General features: G+C 45.8%; 7 protein-coding genes across 7 annotated transcripts; 2 read left to right on the forward strand and 5 right to left on the reverse strand.

Moving 5' to 3' along the window:
- Positions 1-802: 802 nt before the first annotated feature.
- LAJ45_11583 (uncharacterized protein) lies at positions 803-2,743 on the forward strand (the record flags this gene model as incomplete). Its single annotated transcript, XM_046121066.1, has 5 exons — positions 803-928; positions 993-1,209; positions 1,290-2,360; positions 2,421-2,516; positions 2,595-2,743. 5 exons carry the CDS (start codon positions 803-805, stop codon positions 2,741-2,743), a joined length of 1,659 nt encoding a protein of 552 aa, XP_045965719.1.
- Positions 2,744-4,344: 1,601 nt separating this feature from the next.
- LAJ45_11584 (uncharacterized protein) lies at positions 4,345-4,970 on the forward strand (the record flags this gene model as incomplete). The annotated part of the gene is made up of 4 exons (XM_046121067.1): positions 4,345-4,469; positions 4,580-4,601; positions 4,681-4,693; positions 4,762-4,970. The coding sequence occupies 4 exons, from the start codon at positions 4,345-4,347 to the stop codon at positions 4,968-4,970; spliced, it is 369 nt and encodes a 122-aa protein (XP_045965720.1).
- Positions 4,971-5,600: 630 nt separating this feature from the next.
- On the reverse strand, positions 5,601-7,892 carry LAJ45_11585 (uncharacterized protein; the record flags this gene model as incomplete). The annotated part of the gene is made up of 6 exons (XM_046121068.1): positions 5,601-5,811; positions 5,872-6,350; positions 6,438-6,581; positions 6,634-6,838; positions 6,891-7,594; positions 7,881-7,892. The coding sequence occupies 6 exons, from the start codon at positions 7,890-7,892 to the stop codon at positions 5,601-5,603; spliced, it is 1,755 nt and encodes a 584-aa protein (XP_045965721.1).
- Positions 7,893-10,754: 2,862 nt separating this feature from the next.
- On the reverse strand, positions 10,755-11,560 carry LAJ45_11586 (uncharacterized protein; the record flags this gene model as incomplete). The annotated part of the gene is made up of 2 exons (XM_046121069.1): positions 10,755-11,337; positions 11,394-11,560. The coding sequence occupies 2 exons, from the start codon at positions 11,558-11,560 to the stop codon at positions 10,755-10,757; spliced, it is 750 nt and encodes a 249-aa protein (XP_045965722.1).
- Positions 11,561-11,619: 59 nt separating this feature from the next.
- LAJ45_11587 (uncharacterized protein) lies at positions 11,620-12,901 on the reverse strand (the record flags this gene model as incomplete). The annotated part of the gene is made up of 5 exons (XM_046121070.1): positions 11,620-11,622; positions 11,687-11,878; positions 11,944-12,527; positions 12,581-12,679; positions 12,742-12,901. The coding sequence occupies 5 exons, from the start codon at positions 12,899-12,901 to the stop codon at positions 11,620-11,622; spliced, it is 1,038 nt and encodes a 345-aa protein (XP_045965723.1).
- Positions 12,902-15,509: 2,608 nt separating this feature from the next.
- Positions 15,510-16,067, reverse strand: LAJ45_11588 (uncharacterized protein; the record flags this gene model as incomplete). Its single annotated transcript, XM_046121071.1, has 3 exons — positions 15,510-15,568; positions 15,638-15,878; positions 15,954-16,067. 3 exons carry the CDS (start codon positions 16,065-16,067, stop codon positions 15,510-15,512), a joined length of 414 nt encoding a protein of 137 aa, XP_045965724.1.
- Positions 16,068-17,032: 965 nt separating this feature from the next.
- Positions 17,033-20,285, reverse strand: LAJ45_11589 (uncharacterized protein; the record flags this gene model as incomplete). Its single annotated transcript, XM_046121072.1, has 13 exons — positions 17,033-17,235; positions 17,299-18,027; positions 18,084-18,164; positions 18,228-18,385; positions 18,439-18,578; positions 18,638-18,763; positions 18,818-18,855; positions 18,909-19,012; positions 19,065-19,447; positions 19,499-19,867; positions 19,930-20,064; positions 20,145-20,212; positions 20,282-20,285. 13 exons carry the CDS (start codon positions 20,283-20,285, stop codon positions 17,033-17,035), a joined length of 2,538 nt encoding a protein of 845 aa, XP_045965725.1.
- Between the last annotated feature and the right edge of the window lie 539 nt (positions 20,286-20,824).

Raw genomic sequence — 20,824 nt, forward strand, 5'->3', positions numbered from 1 at the left:
TAGTTACTCTGACAGTTGGTAGCTAACCACACTGCCGGTACTTGCATGTCACTGTGCAACTGGCTTCTAACAATAACTCTCAGCATGTAACCGGGCCCTGTGTGTACTCATACACCAGACAGTTGAAATGGCTCCGTTACAGGAGGTACTGAAAGCAATGCTACAACGGGCATGGGATAATATTGGTATTGATAGACTGGATGCTTTAATTAGAAGCATGCCTAGGAGATTAGAAGCAGTCATTGCTGCTAGGGGTCAAGCTACGAGATACTAGATACTAAATACTTGTATATATAGCTATAGATAGTTCGTGAGCGGCAGAACTGGTGTTCGTGAGCGGCGGAACTGGTGTTCGTGAGCGGCGGAACTGGTGTTCGTGGGTGTTCGTACATGGGGTTCTCGGTATTTTTTTCCTCACATAAATTGCATAACTATCATTGGTTGCCTCCTACCCGCCACTGGTGGCTTATATTTCAAACAGGGGGGGTTCTCGGTATTTATGGTGAACACCCGGTACATATGATCATTTCCCACAATTGAAAATCTTTTCTATCCAACAAATACCCCAAATCTCTCCCTCTCCTCTCTTTCACCCGTCGGCATTAGTTCCCGGGTACAAACCACACCCGTGTAGAATCCCGAGCCTGAAGATTTTTCCAGGGAGCTTTTTTGGCGGGGTATCGCATTCTAGCTCTGATCCATGCATGCAACCCCGCCACAACGACTCACCAACTCTCTCTCACCCCCGACCACCGCACCGCACCCCCGAATAACCACCCCCCCCTCCGCCCACCCACCGGCAATGGAGCCCAAAGGTACCAGTCTCACCGGATACAGCTCCGCCGTGCCGGACACCACTGGCACGAAGGACCCCGTCGCGCGGGCAGCCATTCCCTCTGCGCTCACACAAGATGACGGCGCCCCCGACGTGAGTCAAATTATCGCGCAGCAGTGTTTTTTTTTACATGTTTCGCTGATGGGTGTGGTGATAGTACATGCGACTCATCCTGACATCTCGGGTCTACGATGTCATCAAGGAGACCCCCGTCACGCATGCCGTCAATCTGTCGAACCGGCTGGGCTACAAGGTGCTCATGAAGCGGGAGGACCTGCAGCCGGTGTTTAGCTTCAAGCTTAGGGGCGCATATAACAAGATGGCGCACATGCCGGCGGAAGACCGTTGGAAGGGGGTGATTGCCTGTTCTGCCGGTATCTCTCCCTCCCCCGTCCCCGCCTCTCCCCCGTCCCCGTCGCATTGAGAGCACTCGCAGTTACTTACCCGCGCACAGGAAACCACGCCCAAGGCGTCGCCTACTCGGCCAAGCATCTCGGCATCCCGGCCACCATCGTCATGCCTCTCGCCACGCCTAGCATCAAAACCGCCAACGTCGCCCGCCTCGGCTCCCAGATCGTCCTGCACGGCGCCGACTTTGACGCCGCGAAGGCCGAGTGCAAGCGTCTTGAGGAGAAGCACGGCCTCACAAATATTCCCCCCTTCGACGACCCGTATGTCATTGCCGGTCAGGGCACCATTGCCATGGAGCTCGCCCGCCAGGCTAACATCGCAGACCTCAAGGCTATCTTCTGCTGCGTGGGTGGTGGTGGCCTCATTGCGGGTATTGCCTGTTATATTAAGCGCATTGCGCCCCATATCAAGATTATTGGCGTCGAGACCCACGACGCAAATGCAATGGTCGAGTCGCTGAAAGTCGGCCACCGCGTTGAGCTCAAAGAAGTCGGCCTCTTCGCCGACGGCGCCGCAGTAAAGGTCGTCGGCGAAGAGACCTTCCGCCTTTGCAGAGAGTACGTCGACGAAGTCATCGAAATCTCCACCGACGAGATCTGCGCAGCGATTAAGGACGTCTTCCAGGACACGCGCTCCATTGTCGAGCCCGCCGGCGCCCTCGCCGTCGCCGGAATGAAAAAGTACGCCGCGCTGAACCCACCCACAGACCCCAAGGATTCGCTCTGCGCAGTGCTGTCCGGCGCGAATATGGATTTTGACCGTCTGCGATTTGTCGCGGAGCGCGCTAGATTGGGAGAGGGGCATGAGGTGCTGTTGTCGGTGATTGTGCCGGACCGCCCAAAGGTGTTTTATGAGATGATGCAGTGCATCATCCCACGAGCTGTGACGGAGTTCTCGTACCGTTTCGGGGACGGCGAGAGGGCGAGTATCTTTATGAGTATACTTGTCGGGGACCGCGAAAAGGAGATTCCAGAGATATTGGAAAGCTTCGAGAAGAAGGGATTTGAGGGAGTTGATATCAGCGACAATGAGTTTGCGAAGAGCCACGGGAGGTATCTGATTGGCGGGAGGATGCCGAGTGGGATGGAGGACGAAGAGAGGGTGTATCGGTTTGGTGAGCACTTCCTTTATTACCCATACACTACTGTAATCTAGATGGCTAACACACATGTAGAATTCCCGGAGCGCCCAGGCGCACTGTCAAAATTCCTAGAGCTCCTCCGTCCGGAATTCAACATCTCGCTGTTCCACTACCGGAACTACGGCGGCGGTATATCACACCCCCCCTTTCTCTCTCTCTCTTGCATCTATCCTCTTCTTGGACTCTGTAATAATAACGCACGCATAGATGTCGGAAAAGTACTCGCAGGTATCCAAGTGCCTCCCGGCAAGCGCGAGGTGCTCGAGCAGTTCCTGGTGCAGCTCGAGTACCCATTTGTAGATGAGACGGAGAATGAAGTGTATAAAAAGTTTATGACACAGGAGGGGAGGCCTTAGCTGTAGTTGTGTAGTTGTATCTGGTAGAAATAGAAATTTGTTGGGATTTCATGCGTCATGGGGTGTCACTCGGTGTTCGGTGTGTATGTGTGCGTAGTAGAAGCGTTGGTGTTGTTACATGTGGGTTTTTGCTGGGATAAGGGCGTGGAGTGTGGAGTGTGGTTGCTTGATGCAGTACTAGCCTGTACGAATGAGCACACAGTCCAGGACTCCCCTGCGGCCCGTAGGCTGGTTCTGTGAATTAATGATATGGTAGGCTGAGGTGTGTGTTGGACGGGTATACATACTGGGGTCGAAGAATAGAACAAAACAAAGAGGGCGGTCTCTACGTTACTGATTTGTACGGTCCCTATAGTATGTTGCGCTGTGTCGGCTTATTTACTTACTACAGCTACTGGCCCCATCCCCACCCGAGATTTGCGTGTGTGCGTAGATGGCTTGGGGGCTGGGGTTGTGGTTGGAGCTATATTATGTAGATATACGTTGTGCGGCAGTAGCTAGTCAAATATATCATTGACACTTGCTGCCAAGCTAGCTTCGGAGGCTACGGTGGCCGGGCTGCCGAGATATTTCGGGTTGTTGGTGTTTAGGTTCTTTCTATCTGAGGTCTATCTGGCTGGATTGGTCTCAAGATGATTGCTCTGGCTCTTTTTCTCTGTTGCTCAGATGAAGATGAAGAAGGATGAGAGGGATGATGATTCAGATTAGACGGGCTGCGTGCCACAGCTTAAGTTATAGGCCCCGAAGCTAACACATATCTCTAGCTAATTACAGCCACGTAACTCTTGTAACGTGTTTGGACACCTGGTCGGAATAATTGGATGTGTCTGGTTGAATGGCGGTCTCTACAAAGAAGGTTCGTGGAGCTGTGTTCTCAGGCGGGCGTGACTAATCTAAGACTTCACGGAGCACCGAGTGGCGGTGCGAGGCGTGAGAACACATCCTTTCATATCACTCTGCTATATGACCTTATCGATAAGATATAGGTGTCGTGTGGGGTAGAGTACAAGCACACCCCGGTTGTAGCCGGGATATCATGCGAGTGATATCCTATGATCTACTGCGCACGCGAGTCACGCACGTGTTTCAAGAACCACCGAACCTCAGAAGAGCACTGTAGGATGGCCGGCGACGGTGGTCGGTGGCTATCCTTTGAATTTACCAAGTGTTTATTAATAATAGCATGTGTGCTATTAATTACCAGAGGACAACGCATACCCGGCCAGCCATGGCCGGAGAAAGCTGCTGTGGACCCTTAAACGTGCACCCTGGCAATAGTAGGGTCTTATATTAGCATCCCTGCGCATGCCTACAGCTGTCTACGATGGATATTGAAATTTATTGTTTACTTGAGACTTTGTATCTGCACGGTACGTGTAGTTTACAGGCGGTATCAGATTATGATAATCAGTACACAGTAGAGTACAAGTAGAGTACAAATAATCACTAAATAATACCCCCCCTCCCTTCCCCAAGCTATCCCTCCACTCCATCCCCCCACGTATGCGGTTCAACTGACGTCACCGAACCCTCTACCCCTTCCAAATATTCCCTTCAAATAATCCTCACCCGCCCTTCTATTCATCATCACCACCATCACAATGCTCTTCAGACTCACCGCCCGCTCCCTCCTCACCCCCCGAGCACCTCCAACTCGCACACTAGCATCCACATCATTTAGTGGCCGCAACCCCGTAGATATCAAAGTGGATGAGATCTCTGAGCAGTGAGTTTATCTATCTCCCTATCTATTTACTATTTTACTAGCTACTGGTGGTACTGCTGGTTGTGGTGAGAGTATAAATACTAACCTAAGATTGTACTTGTGTGTGATAGGTATGCAATTGCAAAAGATGAGGTGTGTACATTTTCCCAAACTGCAACAGCTTTAATGATGATTTGAGATATACAAAAGAAAAGTTATTAATTGGTAATAGTTAGAAATCGCTGGTACGAATCAGAAACAATATCCGTTCATCTATATGCATGCTGTAACTGACAGATGCGGCGGGAAATAGTTGAAGAGACAGAAAAACGGTCCATCTATGCTGCCGACGATCGAGCTACGGTACGAGAGGAGCTAGAGAAGCTCGAGAATCTCTATAGAGACTCTGTGTCGACCTTGCCAGCCGAGCAAGGCGAGGAGATCAGGAGGAGGGTTGAGCAGCGTATCAGGGAGTTTAGGAATGCTGTCCAAGAGCTGAATAAGGCGGACCTGGAGGATTGAGCGGTATTACAATATTGTAGGTCTCAGCATATCCGTGTTGGAGGTTGGATACATAGTAAGTAACATGTGATATATATACCACGATATATACTAAATTCTTGCTTTTTATATATACTCAACAGGCAGAGACCCACCCGAAACATCTAGATACTCCCACCAACATGAAAGAAATATGAAAGATAAAAAACAACCACCAAGAAAATAATAGAAAAAAAAGTATCAAAATAAGTGCACTTTTGAATCATGCACCCCACCAGTCTTTTTTCTATGCCAAAACACCAAAGAATAATACGAATTTGCCAGACCCACCCCCGTCCCCCGAATAAGAAAGAAAAGAAAGAAAAAAGAAATATGCAGGAAGTTTAGAGTGCAAGTAGAGAAGGGTAAAGACGTAGATAACGCACCGTTACTCCCAAAACCGTAATTCCCCACCCACCCAAGTTTACAAGACTTACAAAACAATGTGCAGGTATTGACCGAATAAAATGATACCACCCCAAAGAAATAAGTGCATCTGTACAGTCATTGTATGTCGCTGTGAAGCGCAATAGGATATGAAAAAAGAAGAAAAAAAGAAAATGCCCCACGTAAAACCTCCCTCTATGTAGTTTATACAATAAAATTTAGGATTCATGATACTGAAACTACCTCAGCGGCTGCTGAGGCTTCGGGTCCAGGAGATTCCTCGACAGAACCCCTAACTTCTTTTTGTTGATAAAAAAGAAGATAGGCTTTCGCCTTAGCAACGATTTCCGGCGTGACCTTGTGTGCACGATCATCGTTGATGCTCCACCATTCGTCTTGGTATTTGACATAGGCATAGTAATGTCCGGAGCTCGCCCTATGTATCGTTAAGTAAGCTTCGATTCCGGTTAAAAGAAATTGGGGATAGCATCCTTACCCAGATCCTTGATGAACCACTACAGCGTAGAGGTCGTACAGACGTTCTACCTGATCGGTACTGTCCATCCAGCGCCCCATGTCCAGTCCTTCCAGAGGAAACCTTACATGTGCATCGACCTTTTGTTTGCTTCCACGGACTGTATTTCTTCTCCAACGAAACCGCTTCAGATGAATACATAGTATCCGCGGTAATGCACCAAACTTGAATGCCTTCGAGAAGCCCGTATCCGAGCCACATGATAGACAAGAGCGTCCGGTTCCATTTGTAGACGAAGCGGCAGAACCGGGTGGAGACGGTGAGCCTTCGAGTTCTTCAGCAGATGAGAACAAGTCTAAGCAATCCTCTAGTGTGACGGAATTTTGCGGCTCGGCTGATTTCGAAGTTGCTTGAATGTACGATAATTCAGGAATTACAAGGCTTAAATCCAAGAACGGGTCTGGCTTAATGGTGTAATCCTCGCACGACAAACATATGATCTATGTTCTTGGTCAACGATATGCCGGAAAAGGAGCGGTGGTTTTCATCTCCAATGACACCAGCATGCGCAGGGAACAAAAAATTACCTTGTTCCACAGGATACCACCAAATACTATTTGAACAATGTTGTCTTCTATACGGTATGGATTCAGTTGTTCTTGTGGATTTAATTCATCTGCTTTCCCAACCTTTTCCGTTATCAGTTCATTCTGCATCCGCTCCAATGCACACTACATGAGATTCAGCAAGATGGTCTAAGAGTATACTATGGAGAGAAAGTACCCTTAAAAACTCTTGAGCGTCATGCTGCTCATAACGTTCTTGAAAAAGTGGCAGAACAGCCGCTACAGCTGTTGCAAACGCATGTGGGGAAACAACCAACGCCGATTTAGATATCCGACGTGGTTTGGGTGGGACGATGGGCTCGCTCGATGGCTCGTCATTCCACATAAGTTTCAGCAAACGAGAAAATTCATCACAAAGATTTCTGAGCAAGAATTAGTAAGATTACTCGGCAGGACGGCGGAGAGAAAGCGTACACGTCTGACGGGACGGTATATTGTTCTTCTAGCTGAGCAGCTCTCCGTGTCCTCGGTCTTGCCATATGCATTTGGACCTGAATCGCTGCATCTTCCTTCCGTCCACCGCCCTCCGTATTTTCCTTATCCGGTATTTGTGTCTTCCGCTCCAGAAAATAATCACGAAGGGGTTTTGTATGGCTGAGAGCTTGGATTACTGCATTATTGTAACACGTATTCCCGAGGTTCTTCAGGCCAACCACCTTTATTCGTTTCGCTGGTGGAATGTAGGAACTCGCGTCGCTTTTGGAATCATAACTATCATCCTCGATTACCTCTGACGACCGCCTTTTCCCCTTGTTGTCTTTCTTTGAGTATGTTTTCTTGGGTAGTCGGCGTTTCGGCTTGATTTCCATCACTAGGGTTTCATCCGATTCTACCGGCTCATTGATGAAATCCATAGCGAGTTTTGGGTTTTCCGCAGGCAGCTCATCCCCTGTCAAATCTTCCCTGGCGTCCTCGGCAGCAGTAAGGGATTCGGGAGGCGAAAGGGTCTCTGGGTGACCACCGGTGGGAATTGGTACACGGGCGAGTGCAAGGTCATCGATGTTCGTGATAGAGCAGACAGTTGAAGTACATGCTACTGAAGGAGCCGGAGACGGCAGGGAGTGTACAGGTTGGGGGAAGAGTGACGTCGTGATCATGGTGTTTGTTTCGATCCTTCTCTTTGCCTCCCCAACTCCGAAGTCAGCATTTTATATTTATCGAGTTGTTGAACAAATTTATCCTTTTCTTTTTTCTCCTCTGCTTTTCCTCCTTCCCTTTTTTTTTTGCTTTCTCTTTCTGCTCTTTTGGGGGAAGGGGAACGGGTATATTTTTTTCTTCTTCTCTCCTCTTTCTCACACTTTGCCTCTTTTCTTTAATTTATTCCTTATTTCACTGAATGTTGAATAAATTGAACAAGAAAAAAAAATAAATTAAAGGAGGGATATGTTGAACAGGGCATCAAACATTGAGATTCATTCTATTCATGTATTCCGGTTGCGGTGTGTGGGAAGTTGTTGTCTGGTGGCTTTGGATGACAACCGACACACAAAACGAACAGACAGAAGAGTAGAGAGAGCAAAAAAGTAACAGGGTATCGAAGCCGTTGGCCGTCAAGAAGCTGCCCAGGACTTGACTAGCTGCCTGGCCAGGCGTGTGCAGATCTCACTCACCGCGGGAAAAATAATGCAGGTGGGGAGGGGGGAAGGGAGAAATACTGAAGGGATCAAAGAGGATGAGGAGGGGAGAGAGTATGTATGGAGGAAAAGGAAAGAAAAGAAAGAAAAGAAACCAGAATAATGAGTGGATATGCGTAAAAGCAGTAGAGAAACAATGCACACGCCAGACAACAACAACGTACTCTAGAGAAGACGAGGAGGGGGAGGGGCCGTATGTACTCTACTGTAAGCCGTACGGTACGAACGAATGCTTGGGCTGGGCTGGGCTGGTTGCGTGTGTGTGCGAGTGTGATGCGGAAAGGTACTTTCGTTTCTCTTCTCTGTCGAAGCCAGGCCAGGGAAGAATAATGAGGCTGCCCCGGAGTGAGTGCTGTTGGCAAGCAGGCACACACGCAGTCAGGTCAGTTCGATCGAAGAAGACCGGGAAAAAGGGAGGCGAAAAGCGAAAAAAAACCCCACACAAGGACATGACCACAGGGTTCAACTACTAAGCTACTCTAGTAATAATTGACGAAAAAGGGCTACTTTATGTAAGTTATTTTTCCTAGTTAGTTGGTTCTCGATCTCGTTGAGACCTCGGTACACACTTCAAGGGTCAGTTTTGCTGAGGTTCCTGAGAAGTTCATGGTGTTCCCTGGTAGGATGTTCTCAAAAGAACTGTTTTCTAGCTCTCTTCGTTGGTCGGAATTTAATAACCTTTTTAGCGTAACTATGGGGAAGTCCGGATATATTTTTCCGAAAAGGCGGCTCCGCGGGGTGTAACCTCTTCTCCCTCCGTCCGGAACAATATTTTTCGGCTTACTTGCGGCGACCATTGTGAATCTTGACATTGTCAAGAATGCACATATGGGGCGAGGTAGGAACTGAGCACACATGTATGAGTTATGCACCCAAGTCCCAAACAAATAATTGTATCTTCTAACAAATAGTACAATTCTTCGGGAAGTGCAGATCCTCCGGCGGAAAGAGCGTCTAATCCTGAAGGATCTACACAGCAGATAAAGACGACATGTTTAGCATTGCATGCAGTTAAGGAACAAGCTGTTCCTTTTGAAGTCATCTGCTATCGAGAGCCTAGACTGGGACCTCTGTATGCCAGCATGATAGTGCACTATGAATGCTGGTACTGTCGCCAGGGATTAACTTTGGAAGTCATTTGGGTGAGGGGTGGTGATTTTCAGAAATCCTTTGAACGGCGGTGGAAAATCATCGCCTGATGTTGTCGCTGGTCGTGTGGTCTTGGGACCCGCGTCTTCTATCAGCTACTACCATCACTACAACTAAGCTTAGAAACCCTAACCCACGGCATTCTTCAAGCAGTAATAGACACCCCCGTTAAAGCACACTAGCTACAGGACGAACAAATATCGCACATAGCGTCTATCTATATATAATAGCCTGGTTAGACTAAGTCTACCTGGTGTGACAAAAGGCCGACTTTCAAGAATCACATATACCGGAGAAAGTATTAACAGCATGGTGTTTCATCAACCTGTACAGCCGCATTCGAAAAGTACTGGCACCCTACTATATTGAGTCGTTCATGAATTATAGCCCACCAAAATCCATGGCACTCGCGCATACTCAACTTATTGATAGGTATGACCGCAATAGAGTCATGGCAGCTCTCTCTGGCAATTGTCTCGAATATGAGGGTTGAAAAGCAGAAAGGACTGCCTCGTGAGTTTGGCTCGGAGGTGCCAATACTTTTCAAATGCGGCTGTACTGTTGCCAGAGGTCTCTTATTTTCATAAACTTAACAGCGGCAGGTAAGTTCAAAACTTTAAGGATATAATGCTCACATAACTTCTAATGACAGTACAAGAAAGAAGTTCAGACGTAGGAGAATCTCGACTCTCAAAACACCAAACCCCAGAATACATATCCCTAGTGGCGGAGTAAGAGACGCTCGTAACGACATAATTCGTACGACTTATATGGATTTGAGGAGTCATAATACCAAACCTAAATCCGGAGCCAACAACAAACTACCTGGTATCTACGCTACAATACTGCACTCAATAGCATGAGGGTCAGTCACGAAACAGATTGAACGCCAAAGGGTAGTTTCAGCCAATCAGAACACTTGGAATTAGGTCTCCTCTCTATGTAGATATTCTGTATTTGGGCTACGAATATTCCTGATGGCCGTCAAACCTGTTTTGTCGATCGTTGGCCTCCGGATTAACTGTACGGCCACTGTGGCGTGTAAACTGGGACTTTGGGGGTTTCAAATGCGTGCTGTACCAATGACAGACTACAGATAAAAATTGATAGCGGGAAATGAAACAAAAGTGCTTCTTCCTAGGTGGCTATGTATGAGCAATCATCTAGCTATGCCCCCTCTGGATAATTGTGTATATTCATGTGTCTATTTTTTGACTAGAAATAGATCACAACTTCCGCAGGCTAACTGGTAATACTTACCAAAACCTAGATTTTTAACATTTTGAATATAGAGATAAACAAAGGAAACTTATATAGTTATGGTTTCAAAGAAACCCCAATATTTACAGGGAAAAAAAGATTCAAAGTACCAAAAAATGATACAGTTTTAAAGATATACAGGAGAAGTAAAAGGGTAATATATACAAGGAAGATGTCAAGGGACGAAGGCAGTAGTACTATTAACAGGAGTGTTAAGCATTAAGCAATTATAACGCTATTTTGGCGGGGGTGTAGGCGGTACATCTTCTAATGCAATGTTCACATAATACTCATTATGCGGGCAATGCATACAATTATGAGGAGGAGGTGGGGGGCCAGTAATTGTGTGTTGCTGAATAGAGGGCGCAAGCATCTCAACTGGTTCTGGCGAGTTCAATTGATACGGTTGGTGTGAATCTGAGAATCTTGTTGTCGGTAGTTCTACTGCTTGACTGTAATAGAATTTGCTGCAGGTCTCCGGAATGGGGCTTCCATCTAGCTCAGCAAGGTCATCTTTCCTAGGAAGACTTGGCGGGCTGCGATGAAAGTACCAGTAGAATCCACCAATCAATGATATTGTGGCCAATACTCCGGCAATGATGGCACCTGCTAGTGCGGCGGTGCTTGTATTTGTGTTTGTGTGGTTTGATATATGAGGTATGTTAGAGGTCTTGGGGGTTTCTGTGGGAGTGGTTGTTTTATTTCGATGTGGAAGACTATCTGTGTCTATATAACCCGTATCGAGCATGGACTCATTTCTCATGAGCGCTGCAACGTGAGCATCCTCAAATCCTATCTCTGGTTCTAGATTTGTACCACTAAATAGAAGATTAACACAAAAAACAAAGAAATATATAGGGTAAGGGTTCCTTACTTGCTGCCGAACGTAGACCGTATCGCTAGTGGGACCTCATACTTCTGAGGGTTTGAGGAGTACTGCAGTTCCCAATGCCATTCGTTCAGATTAAAAAGGTACATGCCGCCATCATCACAATCAGTTGGAATGATGTCTGCGGATATCTTCCCTCCAAAGACCATCATAGCGTAACCTCCGGAGACTAAATTGCAAGTGGCATATTCACTGGGAAGCGGTACTCTATTTACTGAGTAAAAATCTCCATTAGCATCCCAAGCTAGCTGCCACCTGAAAGTCGGAATTGTCAGTACATAAACATCACTTGAAAGTAATGAATTCGCTCCCGTTCCACCGAAAATGTATATTTGATGACTTGAGTTATCGGGAGCAGAAGCGACTTGGCCACAGAAATTCGCACGGTGTGAAGGTATATTGCCAGTTGTGTTTTGATGATACCACTCATCCTTTGCAATGTCGTAAATGTCGATTTTATTCATTGGAAACTACTCAAGTCAGTATCCAAGTTAACTAGTCGAACGTCCTTAATCCAGTACGGCGGGAAACATACCGTGAGATTGTCGTATGCTAGCTTGTTTCCCTCCTCCGTGAGCCCACCAAAGAAAGCCAAAATCCCCTGCTCTCCATATGGCAGATAAAACCCCCCCGCCGAGTGGCGTCTTTTCCACGGTGTTGATTTATTCTCCCAGCTCTCCTTCGCCCCATCCCAGATCAACAATCCCCCAACATCAACATCTCCCATCGACAGAGGAACAGTAGATTGAGAATCATGTGCCACCATCCCACCAAGCAGAAATCCTTTTCGTAAATTCGCAACATAAGTCCCCGCCGCATTGAAAGCTCGCATGATCTTATTACCACCTCTCATAGAAAGGGTCTTCCATATCCTGTCATCTTTACTTCCAAGATCATAGCTCCAAACCTCGTAGCTAGCTGTAGGAGCCGTATAATTAGGGAAAGTTTTGTTGACTCGCTCTGAGAGTCCTCCCACCAGGACTAGTCGGTCTTCGTCTGCCCACAGGTGGCCTTCGGCGATATCAGGAACGTCCGAGGGGATGTCGTAGCGGTGAGTATGTAGGAAGCCATCGGATAGGTTGAAATCTTGGGTTAGGTCGATTGCTCGCAAATATGTATCTAAATGTATAATATCAGTATATATAAATTTTGAAAAGAATAACTTAACTAACTGGGCGCTGCGATTTGAGAAGAGCGATCCTTCCAGGTGCTATCTGACCCATACACTACGCTACCACCCATAAGGTATAATGTATTGTTGATAATTGCACCTGTGAGAGTATAGAAGTTAGCAAATTTTAACTTTGTAATTAAACAATAAGTCTCTATTTACTTTGCTGTGAAGTCATCCGGCAAAGCCTCTCCATAGCAGCACTCGTCTCCCCATCCCTCCTTTGTAACTCGGCATTACTAGTATCGAGGTACTGCGCTTCAACAAAGGCTACACATAGTAGTGACATTATCAGAATGAAGGTCTGCATTCGAAAGTTCATTATTGCCAAAACTGCAAGTATTCAGATAAAAAATCACGAATGTAGCACTGTTCCATTATTATGGGAATGAAGGGCATATCTATATATTGTAGAATTATTTGATATCAGCGCTTAGAGAGGCTCCGCTTATTTGCTTTTCGCGATCCCGATACTGGGTTTCGTTTTTCTTGGGTCTGGCGGTTGATTAGAGCTCGCGTGGGCCAGCGAACCAATCCCCGTTTGGCTGCAAGCTGGTTCAACTAAATAAAGCCTCCATCTAGCCAATTTGGGCGACAGCCGCCATTTCAAAAACCAACAAACTGGAACCTAAAGCCCAAACAGGAATCCGTCGCCCAAACTAGAAAGAAGTGAAAAAGAAGCAAAAGTACTGGGACATCTGAAACCACTGGTCTTCTGAAACTGGGAGTTTAAAAAGGGAACTTTTTTAAAAAGCTCATGTGAAACATAGCACGGAGTTGTCTGCAAGCTAACTAACCTTCTGGGGATTTCAGCCCCCTCGATATGCAATAACAGAAGCCAAACTCACCTATTCTGTACACGATGTATCCCTTGGACCGATGAAAGTTGTCAAATTCGCGACCACACTCTTTCAGCTATCACTAGCCTAATATAGGAATTGTTGGAAATTCTTGATTGGTTCTGTTGTTGTTGCCATCCGTAAAACGCAAGACAATTCCCTTACAAAGTGGTGCACGGTCCAGGTCGCGAATTTGACAACTTTCATCCGTCCAAGGGATAATATACCTTGCGCCTCTAGCTATGCAAGTACTGATAGCTTTGTTTCTAGAATCCAAATCTAAGTGCCTTAGCTGGAGAGCAGACGTGAAGATTAAACCCTATATATCTGTGTAAATACAGTATACATGTCTGTATTAAGCACCTGTGCCCAAAAATTGTATATGGGTACTAGGTGGGACTGGCCTGATAAGGCAATAGCCCGTCTTATTCCGATAGGTACTAAAAAGCCATTTCATCATTAATGAAATGGCGGCATTTGAAAGCCCTTAGAGATATCAAGGCAAGGCTCCCCCCAATAATCCCTTTGGTTTGTTGGCATATTCCAGAAATAACAACTTAAGGTACAGTTTAATTTACTCTTAGCCGCCGGTGGTGCGCTTGCGTCTGGCGAGGGACGTCGTCGTCGTCGACAAGGGTGGGTGCAGTCTGACCCGGCCGAACCATGGGACGGTCAACTGCCCCTTGATAGCTGGGAATTTCATGTAGGGCGCCTCTTTCCTAGCCTCTACCGCTTGGCACTAATGATCGTGAGGATTTTCTAACCGTTCCAGGCGCGCTTCTTGGGGTCGCGACAGCTAAAAGGTCTGATTTGAGCAGTGCGAGACTAACGATTAGCAGATAAACCGGCTAAATCTCAAGACAGAGAGAGTATGGAGTAACAAAGGAGGGAGAGCAGGCACTCTACTCGTAAATGGAGCCACGAGACGTTACCATCTAGTCGTTATGACTACACGAAGCTTAAGCACATACTGAGTCGATTTCAAGTTGTCTTTCTGGAGTACGTGTACTCTACCTACTAATACTCACTAGTAGAAATATTGCCAAAAATTTAGTTTCAATAATTTCTACTCTACTCTAGTGTCGCCTAACTTGATTGTATTATTTGATATCAGCGCTTTAGAAATCATTACTCGACCAATTTTCCGGTGGTTTGCCTCTCGCGAGCATCGAACCGCGCTCCAAATACTCAACTAGAATGCGACGGTGAGTTGGAATCGCATCTCTTGCTAGAGTTTATCCTTCAATGTTCATATATAGGCGAGGGATGCGGGTTGGCTGGGTGTGCGGTGGCCGCGCGCGCATGTAGTGAAAGTACTTCCTTCAGCTCCAGCGAAGAATGAATTCTCCTATGTAATACTGAAAATTACAGTACTCGCACGTCAATTATGTATTTGCCCAACCAGAAAAACACACCAAAAATCGAGGTTTTCAACAACTCATAAAAAGCCCCACACCTAAACCAAAATATCAACGACCAAGTATAGTATAATTTTGATAAAGGAGGTCCATGCTTCAAATTCTTGGCCCAATTGAGATACTGGTAAAGGTGCCATAAAAGGACCCTTTTAGACACATTTCACCTTCAGGGCTTGTTCTTTGTAGATATGGCCTAAAAGTGGCCTGTAGGGTCTTTCAGGTGTCTAGATAGAAGACACATAATTTCAGGGGAGGTGGGAGAGCGCTATGGATTCTGTGTGTGTTTTGCTGGTTGCGCAAATACATACTTGATATGCGAGTACAGCGGTGGGTAATAAGTGATCAGACAGAACGCCACCAAAATACGCGTTTGCAGGCAAAATTGTGGCTAGGTCGTCCGATGACTTAATACCCACCGCTGTATCTATATGCACAAATTTATTCTGAGAATCACCTTGCTGTAGATACTTACCGATCGGCATATTGATATATTCCTAGAAAGATATATTTGGGTACGATGGTTCACCAGGTCCAGAGGTTTACAGTGTTAGGGGCTTCAAATGGTTGTTTTTTAAAAAAATTCAATACATAAAATTTGAGCCCTGATATCCCTTTACCCGAAAGAAAACCCACTAGTTTACACCTAACTACACTGGTCTAGAGTGTAACTCCTCTACAACTCAACCTTCTCCGGAGTGTATCCTTGGATCCCAAGCAGTTCGGTTTGGAAGACTACAGTACGATAAAACAACCAGGATTAGTAACTAAACCAGAGATCGGTGGCACTTGGAGAAAACGTACTCAAGGTGGCCTTCGGCGGGATAACTGGCGGCATCCCTCGTTCCCCATAAGCAAGATCATACGGGATAGTCAACTTCCTCTCGTCTCCAATGCACATGTCCAATAGTCCCTGGTCCCATCCTTTGATGACTCTGCCCTGTCCAAGCTGGAATACAAAAGGTTGGCCACGATTGTATGAGGCATCAAACTCGGTACCGTCCTCGAGGGTACCGCGGTAATGGACCTGGATCGTGTCTCCCGCCTATAAATCATGAGCATTAGTTCCAACTCGACTATTTTGTGCTTTTGTGCGCCTGGGCGGTGAGGGAGCTCAAACCTTTGTCTTTCTAACACACTCAATTTCCTTGACCTTTTCGATTTTGAGTTCCTCCGCAGTGGCAGAAGCGACGAGCGCTGAGACGACGAGTGAGATGATGGTTGAGACGCGCATTTTGAGTATGTTAAGGTTTTTAAGTTTTACTACTCGAGTGTTGGAAATCGGACTTCTTAACTACTCGAGGGGTGTAAAGGACAGATATGGTAGGTGTGGGTAAGTGGACGGAACGCCCCTGGGACTAACTGCATATGGTTAGAGCAGTCGTGGGGAAACGTGGAGATAAAGTTAGTGCCGCCTGTCTGGGCATCGCCGGGGGACTGTGATTGGTTGGTATTTGGTAGGGGAAAATATTAGTTTGAAAAGGGCCTATGGAACGGGACAGTTGAGGTCATACCTACATAGGTTATATTGGTACACAAGCTGCAATTCACCTACATGTATGGCTCTACAGTCGCAACTCGATATGCCGGATTGCCAAGATTCGAAGGATTTCATACGGGATAGCAAAAAATCCGGGATAGCAAATTGATCTTGCAGTAAAAAAAACCAAAACCCCAGAGGATTTCGTACGGGATAGCAAGGGATCCGGCGTATTGAGATCCGGCATATCGAGTTGCGACTGTATGCCGGATCTATTTCTTGGGCCATGGGGCTCAGTTGAGTACGAATTAAGTAGTGAATCAAAAGCAATGCGATAGGTCAGTGAGGTACCTCACTGATTAATTCACAAGCCAGTGATCTGTGAAGCCCCAAATATTCTGTTACCTAGAGTATATCATTTACAGAAGTCACACAAGTTCGCATCAATTAGAGTACAATCTTCACATGCTCATGCGTGTTTCTTAGTCCATAGTCTAAGACATGCAGTAATCTCCTACATGTACGTGTTAAGCCCTATATTTTTTTTTATACACGCGTTTGCACTGTGCGACGTGCGGTGTCTTATATAGCTATTGTAGAAAATTGAGCTCCGATAACTGAGTAAATACACGTGTGCATATACACATATATAGGGAGGCAAGATTCGACCAAAACCGCCCTCTCTGCTAATGTAGTCTATAAAAGTTCATGTAGACAGTTTACTCGATGTAAAAAATTACAGTAACCTCATTTGACCAGCCAGATGTTAACCCTAGTTCATTCCATGCAGTCTCGATATCTACTTCAAGCACAGTATCACTCTGCGCGCTTTTCTTAACAGTGCTAAATGGAATAACTTGTCCTGAAATCGTTATAAGAAGATTCGAGATATCTCGTGAGGCAAGGTCGGAGATATAAAAGCCTATAATAGTGATTAGTAAATGGTTCTTCCGTCTGATGCTCGTTCATATGAACAGATAATTACCTAGGGTTCCTAGTGTTTTCAAGGTGACTGAAATCATAAAACGCTTAGTCTCGGTCTTTGTGGACTGTTTCGCGATGGCCGCTGCTCCAGACATGGCAGATATCACCCCAAATATACCAAAGTAGAATGATTTCTCTGCACCAGCCTGCGCAAGTTCAAATACAGGAGTGGCAGTGTAAAATTCCCAATCTCGAGGGAGAAGCGTTGTGCGAATGAGTTTTCCTTGTCCTTGGGTATAAATACCGCCTATTTTCCCAGTCCTATGAGACCGGATAACGTATTTCGCCACTAATAACATTCCAGGAAAATCATCGATAGAGATCAGCTCCGAATTTTCCACCCCAGAAATATTGAAAACAGCCATGAAAGAGCTTCCCCCAATAGTACCGCAACTATTTCCGACTTTTAGTAGTTGGTTACTGTTGTAGGCGATAAATGGATCGATAGGGAGGGCTACACGACTAGGACGTAGAATAACCGTATGTCCTTGGGGAGTGACAGCACTCATCTGTTTGATGAGAGCGATATCGTGCTGCCCTGGAGCGTCTGTGATGTAGATAGGACCACCCGATATACATCGAGCAGCTGCATGAAACCCAGCATATTCAGGTAGAGTTGATTGAAACATATCCCAATCTGGTAGACCATTGAGATGGGAAGTAAATATATTATTTAAGGCGTTGGCAAAGACATGCCAAGCATGCGAACTTGGAATTTCAGGGAAGAAATCTGCTCAATTATCAATCTCGACGCCACTGTTGGTTTCAAAATTGGGGTTTTATTACCATCAGAGTTTCTAAAAAGAACGCGAGGACCGTTATGTGGTAATAATGCACGGAATAATATATAAGGAGAATGCTCCATGCCTAGAAGAAATTTCAGCAAGCCCATAAATTCGCGCTTGTGCCAGGCTGTCGAATATGACTTACAGTAGATCACTTTTCTCGAAAACCATTTCAAGCTGTGCAGTTTAAAAGCATCCTGGTATGCACGACTTAAACGTTGGCGAACAGTGGCATCATCGAACTCATCAATGGCGGCTTGGTTATCGCATTTGACAGAATCTACTCCAGCACCTACAAGGAACCTTGGGAATTTTAGACAACTCTTAAACTATAAACAGATTGACAGTGGTCTTACTTGTAAAAGTCGCTGTACATCCGGCTCACATCCGGCTCGTCAACAACATGGACATCGTGGCCTCCGTGCCACTTCACCGTAGTGCACTTATAATTAGTGTCGATAGCCCCTCCTGGAGAAATTCCCTCCCAGTATCCCAGCTGATCCTCTGGTTAGTTAAAGTTTGAAAGATTACGAGCCTGTATTGCCATGTACTTACCAGAGCATGCCACACTGCTATATGCTTGATATTTTTGAAACGCTTTCTGATCTCTGAGGTGGTATGTGCCAATCCGTTGGGAAAGTTTTTATTTGCCTCAAATTGAACCCAGCGGCGATTATCATCCTATATCGGTTAATTTCGCCTGTAGGCATCGTAATGAAATCTTTGATTTCCTACCAAGGATTGCCAATTATCATCAATAATGAGGGTGGAAACTAGAAAGAATGTATGAGTACAAATATTGTAGAAATCTAGGTGAATTACTAACCGTTTATACCATTGTCGGACAGGTCTTGCAAAGCGGCAATTATCTTTTCTTCAGAAAGTTCACTACCTAGGCCATTCCAAGTGCAATATGCAAGCCCATCAAACCTAGTAGTGCTCAGTATCTTGACATTGGAGAATCATAGGCAGAGGGTACTACCAAGTCTGATACCACGCGGGCAAGGGGGCAGGCCCATCATTGTCTTCCCAGCCTGTCGCGTCTTGATTATCCTGAATAATGTCCAGTGCTCTGATAATTTCTCTGGCTTGGTAAAACGCAGCGTCAGCCGTCCTTTGATACTCAAGACCAGTTGCCACAATAGCTCGGTGGTGTTCATCCACCAGCCCGTCATTTCTCGTCTTTAAGATGATCTTCCCGTCGGATGATTGAACGAAGGTTGTACAATTGTCAACACCAGATATTCCAAGAATAACGACATGCCGGCCATCAGAGCGCACATAGCCTGCCATAACAGCATCGCGATCCACGGTGAAGTGAGAGGCGCCTTGACGTGGCCCCATCCACGAAGGGCTCAATTTCACCTGATTATTTTAGAAGCTTGCCGGTCTGATAGGAATGGAGTCCAGTATTACCAACGCATAAAAGTTTTCCAACAATAAGGGTGCTCCCAGGGCCACATTGCTTGTTCCAGGGAGAGCAGATCCCGAGACTACATAGAGATCGGTGCCGGAAACGTCACTGGACGCTTTCTTAATTGCGAGATTGGAATTAGTTCCTTTAAACAAACTATCAAATTGGAACTGGTCGCTGGAAATGGCATAATTCTTTTGGAAAATGAGACGGCCATCGGCTATTCCCGATTGCTCTTTGATCCATATCCATGGGCTATTTTTCTCCGGTTTAAATCTAAGTGTAAATTGCAGTGGTTGGATTGATTCGTGATAAATATCTAATCTGTAGGCTCTCCGTTTAAGATCAGACGACTCGTCGAATCCCGAGATCTATGGAAATATTAGTCCACATTTAATACACGTGTTTTCATATCAGCTAATACGGTAAATACCAGCGAGAGGTCATTACTAGGAGTAAATTCCGCTTCCTGCCATTCTGCACCGGCACTGTACCAAAGCTGCAAAGTCCACCCTTCATCCGTATATCTATTATCCTGTGAGGTTTCCAACAGAGCTACAAATTGAACCTTCGGGAATCAATGTCAGCTTCAAAAAATCAACTCTGAACTTGGGTCGAGCAGAGACCCGGAGAAGCCAACAGACTTACCGGCTCCCCCCTTTCGTTTTTCGTGACAGTTGTCTTCCCAAGTGAGGGCGAAAGAATGACATTGATATCTGGTTGGCTGTCAGCAACAAAGCATGATTGTCGTCCCATAATCATGTAATGACTTGATTTCAACATACACATTGTGCGAGAGTTTTAGGGCTTTGTCCTCGATTCTTCGTTCGACCATACACACTTACTTATGAAGTGGATCGAAAAGGTCTGCGTATATGCTATAGAAGAGATCCCTTATAAAGCAATACTAGTAGGTCCAGCTAGTGTTTGACGATAGGAATCTAACCGCCGGGATTTGTACCCTTGACAATTCGAATTCTGCGGGTTGAACGGATGAATAATAAACAGACGAAATTGGAAGCAATTCCTTCAAAATTATTCGACTAGGCAAAGGTTAGGTTCGCGAGGTCAAGTGGGGATGTTGTGTACCAGCGGAATATACATGTATGTAGGTACTTCTCGTGCGTGCACTAATTCAATTGGGTATTCAAGCGGGGAAATGTAACTAGATAAGTGGGGTGCGGTCTCCTGGTCGGGATTCTTTGATTAACATATTCTTTTATCCATTGTAACACAATTGCAAGGTTATGACAACACGACAACTGAAACCTACCTAGGTAGTGGAATATCTTATTTATATTAGGCTGAATACTTACATGTAGTCTATA

This window comes from Morchella importuna (genome assembly GCF_003444635.1).
Source record: "Morchella importuna strain M04M26 chromosome Unknown Morimp01GS076, whole genome shotgun sequence".
NCBI lineage: Eukaryota > Fungi > Ascomycota > Pezizomycetes > Pezizales > Morchellaceae > Morchella > Morchella importuna.